The 9,610-nt window shown below is 57.4% G+C and overlaps 2 protein-coding genes across 10 annotated transcripts in view; one reads left to right on the forward strand and one right to left on the reverse strand.

Moving 5' to 3' along the window:
• Positions 1 to 3,842, reverse strand: part of DLG4 (discs large MAGUK scaffold protein 4) — a 30,273-nt gene extending 26,431 nt beyond the window's left edge. For 4 of the 8 annotated variants that reach the window (XM_074388118.1, XM_039475982.2, XM_074388117.1 and 1 more), the window contains exons 1-3: positions 2,839 to 2,872; positions 2,549 to 2,647; positions 2,248 to 2,288 (exon numbers count right to left, since the gene is read on the reverse strand). In XM_074388118.1, coding sequence (XP_074244219.1) covers positions 2,248 to 2,288; positions 2,549 to 2,647; positions 2,839 to 2,857 — 159 coding nt within the window. In that variant the 5' untranslated portion in view covers positions 2,858 to 2,872. Of the gene's footprint in view, positions 1 to 1,125; positions 1,592 to 2,247; positions 2,289 to 2,548; positions 2,648 to 2,838 lie in introns of those variants that run through there. The other 4 variants (XM_010339762.3, XM_074388120.1, XM_074388122.1 and 1 more) reach the window with 4 other exon arrangements.
• A 103-nt stretch (positions 3,843 to 3,945) lies between these two features.
• Positions 3,946 to 9,603, forward strand: ACADVL (acyl-CoA dehydrogenase very long chain). Of its 2 annotated transcripts, XM_003929136.4 has the most exons (20): positions 3,946 to 4,032; positions 4,109 to 4,184; positions 4,462 to 4,527; positions 4,612 to 4,684; positions 4,771 to 4,835; positions 4,929 to 5,063; positions 5,556 to 5,700; positions 6,271 to 6,400; positions 6,493 to 6,618; positions 6,959 to 7,157; positions 7,407 to 7,511; positions 7,963 to 8,049; positions 8,133 to 8,195; positions 8,288 to 8,389; positions 8,465 to 8,562; positions 8,658 to 8,730; positions 8,815 to 8,887; positions 8,972 to 9,044; positions 9,139 to 9,214; positions 9,288 to 9,603. In XM_003929136.4, exons 1-20 carry the CDS (start codon positions 3,971 to 3,973, stop codon positions 9,426 to 9,428), a joined length of 1,968 nt encoding a protein of 655 aa, XP_003929185.1. In that variant the 5' UTR covers positions 3,946 to 3,970; the 3' UTR covers positions 9,429 to 9,603. The 2 variants fall into 2 exon arrangements, with proteins under 2 accessions (XP_003929185.1, XP_074244229.1); XM_074388128.1 differs by lacking the exon at positions 9,288 to 9,603 and having other exon boundaries at positions 8,972 to 9,056; positions 9,139 to 9,215.
• The last annotated feature ends 7 nt before the right edge of the window (positions 9,604 to 9,610 follow it).

Consider the following 9,610-nt stretch of genomic DNA (forward strand, 5'->3'; position numbering starts at 1 on the left):
CCGCATCCCACCAGGAGCTTGCCCATGCTCTATCCAAGATCTCCTGCCTTTGCCAGGCTCCAACCAGACGGACACTCTTGCACAGACCCCCACCGCTGCCAGCCGTGCCCTCCTCCTACACCTTTTCACCCCCATAACCTCAGTAACCTCGGTCATAAGTCCTCAGGGACCCTTAAATCCAGGTGTCCTCCCCCACCTTGATCCCAAGCGTCAGGGGCAACTGGAACAGTCCCCCCATCTGTTCTTCTCCCTCTTTCTTGATCCAAGCTAGATACAGTGTGGGAGGAGATGGGGACATGGGGTACGTGCCTTTGGGACACCCCCAAATTTTGCACCACCCACCCAGTCCCCCTCCTCAAATCCCCTCTCTCCCTAAATCTCTCCTCCTCCTCCTTAGGGGCTGCCAAGCTCAGCTGCTGCAATCTTCTGCCTCCCATGGGAGTACCCCCAAATCCTTGCCTCACCTGGTCCATTCCCTCAGGTGATCCCATGTCAGGCCCCAGCCCTCTGCCAACTTCTAACCATCTCCATTCTAGATGACTGAACCCTAAATTAACAGTTTCCTCAAATTGAGAGAGCATCCCTAAATGCAGCTACAATGAGATGCTTGTTCTATAGTCTGAAGGCCCACCCCTTCCCTGCCAGCTGACACCCCCAGACCAGTCAGGCACTCACAACCAAGAACCTTTACCCCATGCCAGGAGCCCCCCAAAATTGAACAAGGTACTTGGAAGGCAGCTTTTCCCTGGGGAGGGAAGAGGACCCCCACAACATAGCCCACCTTCCCACATACACCAGCAGGACTTCCATGGGAGCCAGGCTTCTCCTGAAAAAAGTCTCCCTCAAACAGCGCTGGTGAACCCCCAAACCCACCAGGCCTCCCAAACCATGGACTATCCTAAATTTTCCATTTCTCTACAGGTACAAAGGGATCACTCCAGGGGGCACCTGTGGCCAAATCCAGCATTTTATCAGATGTGAACCCCAAAACTAAATTAAGACCCCCAAATACATCTTACTTCTGATGCTATCACTCCAGGGGCGCCAGTCCCAGATAAGGCCTACTAACCCCTCCCCACAAACTCATACCCTCCCCCCAGTTTACAGCCCCCCCATCATGCTTACCTTGGTTGTCACTATACAGAGACAGTCCATGTTGGGGGGCCTGGCCGCGGTGGCGGGTAAGGGGCTCTGACTTCATCGGAGTTTCGTTCCTCCCCTCCGTGGGTTCTCACCCCTCCCCCCTCCGCACCCCACTTTTGCAGGGGGGGCCAGGATGGGGGGAGGGGTGAGAGGGGAAGGAGGGGGTTGGAGAAGGGAAGGGGAGGGGAGCGTGGGAGGGAGGGGAAGGGGGCCCTGGAAGGGGCTCCCCAATGGAGGGGAGGGGACTTGGGGAGCACACCCCGATCCTCAGGAGGGGCGGGGGCACCGGGGGCTGGCAGCCCCGGAGTTCGGGGGCTGGGGCATGAGCTGGGATGGGGGAGGGGAACTGGATTTCGGGGAGCCCCGGGGTAGGGGGGGGTCTTGCCAAACGGCCAGGGGCTAGGGGCCGTGGCGGGGGAGAGGGGTGGGGGGGTTGGAAACGGCAGCGGCCGAGGGAGCCGTGGAGCCGAAGAGGGAAGGGGAGAGAGGAGGAGAGAGGAAGCAGGGGGAGGGAGGGAGGGAGCTAGGAGCCAGAATGGGGGGGGTGCCTTGGCAGAGTTAACTCCTTCTGTGCTGGCAGGAACCCGGATAATGGGAAAGGAGCTAGAAGCAGAAGCACAGAGGCCCTGAGGCAAACATGGAGACCTGGCCAGCCACCAGCGTTGACAGCAAGGACAAGGAGGCTGGATTTCATTTCTTAGAGGAGAAAGCACCTATAGCTGGGCCGGGAGCACCCACGGTTATTTGACTGTGGGAGGGAGGCTGTGGCAGGGGGCAGGGGGTCGGTGTGAGGCAGGGGCTGGCTGGCAGGAGGGAATCCCTAGGGACCTAGCTCTCCCTCAGATTTCTCAGGGGCTGAGAAACCGCAGAAGTTATGCCCTAGACTCTTCAGTGCCTGAAACTGGGGCAGGCAAAGAAAAGAAGAAAGGCAGGGGGATACAGAACCAGAGAGTGCATTATCGGTGCCCCCACGTCCCTGGGCCACGGACTCAGGCTTTTGTCAGCAGGGCCCCCAAGTCTCTGAGTAATGTTAGCCATAGCTGACTCACCCCTCCAGCCCTGCCTGCCCCTCAGGAAGGTAGGCACTCGCCCCCACCTCCTTACCTGACTCTCCGAGAGGGAAGCCTCATAATAGTCCAGGATGTCTGTCACAGGAACAGAACTGAGTTAACCTCCCCACCCTAGGCCTCTCTGGGCACATCACCCCTGCCATCACTGCTGCGGTCTGTCTGGCAAGGGAGGAACCCTTTCGGCCAAGGCTGGTCCATGATCATGGAGGACACCATGGGCATGACCCTGCATGGGGCTCCAGCCTGGACCAAATGATCTCTAAGCTCCCAACCAGCCCCTAAAGTTCAGTAACGGCCCTTGGAGGCCCAGGTCCCTCAGAAAATGGGCTACTCACCCAGCAAGGCCTGGAAGAGGTCACTGTGCAGCACTGTGAGGAGCGGGGGTGCCCACCGCAGTAGTGGGGGAGCCAGGAGCCAGAGGGCTGACCTGGGAGCTAGTGAGATGCAAGGAGAATTGGGACAGGGAAGAGGCCAACACAGGGAGACAAACACACTGTCACTTCATCTCCCCAGCCTGTGCCCTTCACCCCAGGCCCTATGGAAAGATTCGGGAACAGCGATCTCCAAGCGCCAGCCCCCCATTTCGGTCCCAGGCCTCCCCTCCACACGGACCCCTGTTTTTCACCTCTCGGTCTCTGGGACATCTCTCTCTTCTCTCACTTTAATCTCCCTAATCCTCCAGGATTGGAGTTGAGCTGCTTCTCCCCATTCAATTCCAGCTGTGAGTAAAGTAGGCTGTCTCTGAACCGGCCAGCTGTCCCATTCCCCCAGGTCCCCAGGCACCAGCACAGCCACCGCCTTGCTCCATACACGCTGGCTCCCTCTCCCCAAAGGCAGGCAGAACTCAGCCACACTTTTCTGAGACGCCAGCAAAGAGGGCCTCCTCACAGAAGGCTCCAGCAGCTCAAAAAGAAGCTAATCCCTGTTCTCTCTCCTCCTGGGCCTCTTCTCACCCCAATGAGAATTGCAGAAAGAGGGGTAGAAATTGTTTGGGACTTCCTGACCGAGGGCTAGAGAAGTTGGGATTTCATGGGCAAGTGGCAGGAGAGAGAATTCCTGCAGTTCCTCTCCCGCCCAGGAAGAATCCATCTGCCTGGGCACATGGTCTCTGGAAGGAACAGAGGGTAGAGACAGAGGAATGTTCAGGAAGGTCTCAGAGGCTTTATTAAGGGTGAGGCAGTGAAACCGGGGGGGGGGGGGCTTCCTACTGCGAAACCGTGGCTGTTTAAAGAGTTAGCGACGTCGCCTAGGTCTCAGGAGAATACACTTAGGGTACTCACACCCTAGCTTGAGTGCCCACCACCACCGTACCCTTGTGTTGGCGGAGACAGATTGCACCAGGAACTCTTGAGGCGTCTTTCCATGCCTCTCTCTGGCATCTACCTTACACTTCTCTTCCCCTAATTCTTCCTTCTAACCCCACCGGAGAAGCCCTCCCTTCAGTCCACCTCCATCCCTCTGTCTGCAGGGACTTTAGCCCCTTCCTCTTCCGTGCCACCCTATCCCATCACCCCGTCAGAGGACTAGACTCTACTTCGGACGGGCGGGATGGAGACAAATGACGCTTGGAGATCCCTCTAGGTCGGCGGAAAGAGTGCCCGGGAACTACAGCTCCCAGCACGCCCGGGCCCCGGAACCCGCCCGCCGCCCGGTGCATTGTGGACGATGAGTCAGGGCGGGGGGCGCCCTGACTCGGGCGTGCGGGACGCCAGAGCTGGGTCAGCGCTCGAGACACCAGTGCCCGGAGCGGTTCGGAGATGCAGGCGGCTCGGATGGCCTCGAGTGTGGGGCGGCAGCTGCTGAGGCTGGGGGGCGTAAGGTCTGTGTATGACAGGAGGGATGGGGGACAGTGGGCCAGGGCACTGGGCCGGGACTGAACCCCTAACTCCCCACAGCTCGCGGCCCACGGCACTCCTGGGGCAGCCCCGGCCCGGCCCCGCCCGGCGGCCCTATGCCGGGGTCGCCGCTCAGGTAAGTCACGGCAGCCTTGGCTAGGGGGTGTGGGAGCTGCGGTCCGCTTCGGCGCCCTCCTCCCCGCCGCTGGCAGGGGTGCCCTCTTGGTGCCAGTCCCCTGCCCACGGTTCTGTCGCCGAAAGTAGAGCAAAGGGCAAGCCAGGGTGCCCTAGGGCGAAACTAGGGGAAAGGTCACCGCATCCGCGCTGCCTGCAGGCGCGGCTCACGCCCTGTGCTTCCCTTGGCACGGCGTTAAGTCCCTTCTCCCCGGCCTTGCTAACCGTCTCTTTCGCAGGCGGCTGTGGACAAGCCAGATTCCCACTCCTCTGATTCTTCGACCAGGGAAAAACCGGCCAAGACGGTAAGTAGCCCCGAGGCCAGATGGACCTTAACCAGGGAGAGACTCACTCCAACCATAGTCCTGAAACCCCCTCTCTCTGCCCAGGAATCTAAGTCTTTTGCTGTGGGGATGTTCAAAGGCCAGCTCACCACAGATCAGGTGTTCCCATACCCTTCCGGTAAGGGAAGGGATAGAGCTGGGGTGGGGCCAGGGTGGTTTCCCCTGCCAGCCTGGCCTGACCGGCCTGTCCCCAACCCGCTACAGTGCTCAACGAAGAGCAGACACAGTTTCTTAAAGAGCTGGTGGGGCCCGTGTCCCGTTTCTTCGAGGTGAGGAATGACTCGGGCTTGGTCCCTGCTGGGGGTGGATGGAGAGGTTACGCTCTGAAGGAGCCTGGATGTGAGATCCTGTGCCTTCCCCAGGAGGTGAACGATCCTGCCAAGAATGACACTCTGGAGGTGGTAGAGGAGACCACTTTACAGGGCCTCAAGGAGCTGGGAGCCTTTGGTCTGCAAGTGCCCAGTGAGCTGGGTGGTGTGGGCCTCTGCAACACCCAGGTGAGGGGCACCCTATCACCACATCCCAGTATCCCATAATCCAGCTTGGCAGATTCAGCTTCTTTGCCATCCCCAGGGCTAAAGTCTCTTCTAAGCACCTGCCCTGGGGGCCTGTGGGAGAGACGCCCAAAATGTATACGACCTTCTCCTTTCCCAAACATCACACAATTTATATGCAGTCCCCTGGAGCTAAGAGCCGCTGGCTTTACCCTGGTTCCCAAGTCCTTAGAAATCTCTAAGCTGGGGCGGCCACTGAACAAGAGTATAGCAAGTCACCCTCCTACCAAGACCTAAGACTGACCAACATTCTCTGCTGTACCCTTTGCCCGACACCACTTCCTTCACACACACACACACACACACACACACACACACACACACACACACACGGTATGGTCCAGGTGCCCGCACTGCCTTGTTGCCCACACTCTCCTGTTGAGGTCAGGTCCCCCTGCAGCCAGTGACAGCCCCAGATTCCCGTTTCCCCTTCAGTACGCCCGGCTGGTGGAGATCGTGGGCATGCATGACCTTGGCGTGGGCATTACCCTGGGGGCCCATCAGAGCATCGGTTTCAAAGGCATCCTGCTCTTTGGCACGAAGGCCCAGAAAGAAAAATACCTCCCCAAACTGGCATCTGGTGAGGCAACCCTAGTAGACCCAGGGAGATTGGGGGGTATACTGGGCTTGGCACAGATTAGGCTAGTTGGTACTTACATTATCAAATGGCTGGGCATTTTAGTTGGGGGAAGATTCTGGGGAGGCATCAGGGTGTTGGTTGGGAAATGCAAAAGAAAACTAGATACTGGTTGGGTACAGTGGCTCACACCTGTAATCCCAGCACTTTGGGAGGCCAAGGCATGTCAGGATTTCAAGACCAGCCTGGCCAACATGGCAAAACCCCGTCTCTACTAAAAATAAAAAAAATTAGCAGGCAATGGTGGTGGGCTGTAATCCCAGCTACTCGGGAAGCTGAGGCAGGAGAACTGCTTGAACCTGGGAGGCGGAGGTTGCAGTGAGCTGAGACTGCGTCATTGCACTCCAGCCTGGGCAACAAGAGGGAAACTTCGTCTCAAAAAAAAAAAAAAAAAAAAAAAAAAAGGGTACTGCCAGGTGTTGGGGGAACTGCCTTGTGGAGGGATGGGGAAGTGGGTGGAGGGTACTCTGAAGCTCATCAGAACTTGGGGTAAAGGAGCTCTCTCCCCAACAGGGGAGACTTTGGCCGCTTTCTGTCTAACCGAGCCCTCAAGCGGGTCAGATGCAGCCTCCATCCGAACCTCTGCTGTGCCCAGCCCCTGTGGAAAATACTATACCCTCAACGGAAGCAAGCTTTGGATCAGGCAATACGCCTCCCATTTCCCCTCTTTGCCCAACCCCAGGCCCCACTGCTCCCAGTCCTCCATGTCCTGAATGCCCCCTCATTCTTCCACAGTAATGGGGGCCTGGCAGACATCTTCACAGTCTTTGCCAAGACACCAGTTACAGATCCAGCCACGGGGGCCGTGAAGGAGAAGATCACCGCTTTTGTGGTGGAGAGGGGCTTCGGGGGCGTTACCCAGTGAGTGGATTTGGGGAGGAAGAGCTTAGGACTGAGGGGGCAGAACTTGGCACCAAAGATGATTGTTGCAGGTCACCCTGGGGATGTATGCAAATGCCAAAGCAAGTGGACTGAATGTGGCCCTTGGGACTAACATGCAACTGAGCTTAAGTTTTGGCTCCAGCAGCCAAGTCCAACACAGAATAGGACACAGCCAGCCTTCTTAGCCCTCTGGACCTGGGGGCTGCTGATAGTCTAGGAGCTGTAATTCCTTCCTGGTGCATAAGGAGTGAAGGAGTGGTTTTCCCCCAGTGACAACCTACTAAACACACCTCTGCTTTCCCACACTGCCCTGACACAGTGGGCCCCCTGAGAAGAAGATGGGCATCAAGGCTTCCAACACTGCAGAGGTGTTCTTTGATGGAGTACGGGTGCCCTCAGAGAATGTGCTGGGTGAGGTTGGGAGTGGCTTCAAGGTTGCCATGCACATCCTCAACAACGGAAGGTTTGGCATGGCTGCAGCCCTTGCAGGTACCATGAGAGGCATCATTGCCAAGGCGGTGAGTACCCTGCCCGAGTCCCTAGCTAGCCCCAACAGAAGTCTCAAGGTCCCCTTGCCATGTGTCCCTGCATGCATTCCCTACACTAGAAACTCCTCCCCTACCAGCAGGCCCAGACTCGTTAGCTTAGGTCTCCATAACTTAGGTCTCCATCCCATGTAGACAACGCTGGTTGTATCCAAAGCCCAGCCCCGCTCTTAGGGAGACTGCAGAACCACGCTGAACCACGACACGTGTACCCTCTTCCAGGTAGATCATGCCGCTAATCGTACCCAGTTTGGGGAGAAAATTCACAACTTTGGGCTGATCCAGGAGAAGCTGGCCCGGATGGTTATGCTGCAGTATGTAACTGAGGTGAGGGCTTCCCAAGCTGCTCTCCGTGGAGCCCTGCAGTTTTCTTCCCAGTTGGTTGGCCTTCTTCCCAGTTGAGTCAGACTACAACCCCCAGCAGCACCTGGGGCAGTGGGTCTCCAGCTTTACACCAATGCCCTAGGGGATGCGGGGAGGCATAGTCAGCTCAGCTTCCGAGGAAGGTGGAAAGCAATGATGTTCTGGTCAGATGCTGGCCAGCAGTACCTGAAGTTAATCCTACCCCATCCCTTATCTCCACCCCTTTTAAGAAAACAAATACCTGAAAGTGCCCGAAGAACTGACCCAAAAGAACAAATATTTGCCTGACCTGACAAGTTAGGTGACTGGGTCTAGCAAGCTAAGTCAGACCTGATCTTGAGGATTGGGTGATCAGGCCAAGTCTGACACAGCCCTTTTCCATTTTCCTTCCCATGTCCCAACCATGCAACCTCAGTCCATGGCTTACATGGTGAGTGCTAACATGGACCAGGGATCCACAGACTTCCAGATAGAGGCTGCCATCAGCAAAATCTTTGGCTCGGTGAGGTCCCAGGCATGCAGGGAGGGAGAGGCCAGTTTGGGAGCTCAGCTCCAAAACCAGTCCCATCTGTTCTCTGTCCCTAGGAGGCAGCCTGGAAGGTGACAGATGAGTGCATCCAAATCATGGGGGGTATGGGCTTCATGAAGGTACAGTTCTGTCTTCTGCAGAGCCTCGGCTGGGCCAGGGGCGGGCAGGCACATCTCCGTAGGGCCATATGATCTGTGTTGCCCTGTGGTAGGAACCTGGAGTAGAGCGTGTACTCCGAGATCTTCGCATCTTCCGGATCTTTGAGGGGACAAATGACATTCTTCGGCTGTTTGTAGCTCTGCAGGGCTGTATGGTAAGAGGGAGAATTGGGTGGTGTAGAGGTGAGGAGGACACTGATTCCTGACTACTGGACCCTCTTCCCCCATAGGACAAAGGAAAGGAGCTCTCTGGACTTGGCAGTGCTCTAAAGAATCCCTTTGGGAATGCTGGCCTCCTGCTAGGAGAGGCAGGCAAACAGCTGAGGCGGTAGGCTTAGGGCCAGGGCCAGAGCCAGGGCCAGGACCAGGGGAGGGCGGGGCGGTGTATGGCAACTAACCAGTCATTCTTCCTCTTCCTCTCAGGCGGGCAGGACTGGGCAGCGGCCTAAGTCTCAATGGAATCGTCCACCCGGAGTTGAGTCGGAGCGGTGAGCTGGTAAGTAGCCAGGGGTCTAGGAGAGCCTGTATCAGGGGCTACAGCCGACGGCCCCTGAGCCCTGCACCTTTCCCACCTCTTCAGGCAGTGCAGGCTCTGGAGCAGTTTGCCACTGTGGTGGAGGCAAAGCTGATAAAACACAAGAAGGGGATTGTCAGTGAGTGAGCTCTGCCCTCCCACCCCTCCCACCCTTTCCTCTCCTTGAGACTAACGCTCCCACCCCCACCCACCTACCCGATAGATGAACAATTTCTGCTGCAGCGGCTGGCAGACGGGGCCATCGACCTCTATGCCATGGTAGTGGTTCTCTCGAGGTGAGGAGGCAGGTAGGGAATGCCTGTGCTGAAGGGGGCCTAGGCCCGGATCCCAGCCAGCAGAGATTTATTTTTGTCTCTTGCTTCCTGCCAGGGCCTCAAGATCCCTCAGTGAGGGCCACTCCACAGCCCAGCATGAAAAAATGCTCTGTGACACCTGGTGTATCGAGGTGAGACTTGGGGCTGCCAAGCTCAGGTGAGGGGCTAGAGGTACAGGCCCAAACCCCTCCTTCCCCCGCACAGGCTGCAGCCCGGATCCGAGAGAGCATGGCCACTCTGCAATCGGACCCCCAGCAGCAGGAGCTCTACCGCAACTTCAAAAGCATCTCCAAGGCCTTGGTGGAGCGGGGTGGTGTGGTCACCAGCAACCCAATTGGCTTCTGAATACTCTTGGCCAGGGCCTGGCCTGGTTATGTGCCTTCCCTCAAGCCAAAGCCGAAGCCCCTCTCCTGAGGGCCCTGGTTTGACCAGGTGGGCCTAGTGTTCCCAAGACTGTGCCTGCTCTCCAGAGCACTTAAATGCCTCACAAATAATAAAATTTCTAACGAGTCATCCTTCACTCCTGT

This window comes from Saimiri boliviensis, chromosome 17 (genome assembly GCF_048565385.1).
Source record: "Saimiri boliviensis isolate mSaiBol1 chromosome 17, mSaiBol1.pri, whole genome shotgun sequence".
NCBI lineage: Eukaryota > Metazoa > Chordata > Mammalia > Primates > Cebidae > Saimiri > Saimiri boliviensis.

What these genes read in the sequence shown, in the direction of transcription:
- ACADVL (XM_003929136.4), top strand. Translation starts at nt 3,971, where the DNA reads ATGCAGGCGGCTCGGATGGCCTCGAGTGTGGGGCGGCAGCTGCTGAGG. An exon ending in TCAGCAAAATCTTTGGCTCG is followed by an intron (nt 8,050 to 8,132) that starts GTGAGGTCCCAG and finishes CTCTGTCCCTAG; the next exon opens with GAGGCAGCCTGGAAGGTGAC. An exon ending in GCAGGCAAACAGCTGAGGCG is followed by an intron (nt 8,563 to 8,657) that starts GTAGGCTTAGGG and finishes TCTTCCTCTCAG; the next exon opens with GCGGGCAGGACTGGGCAGCG.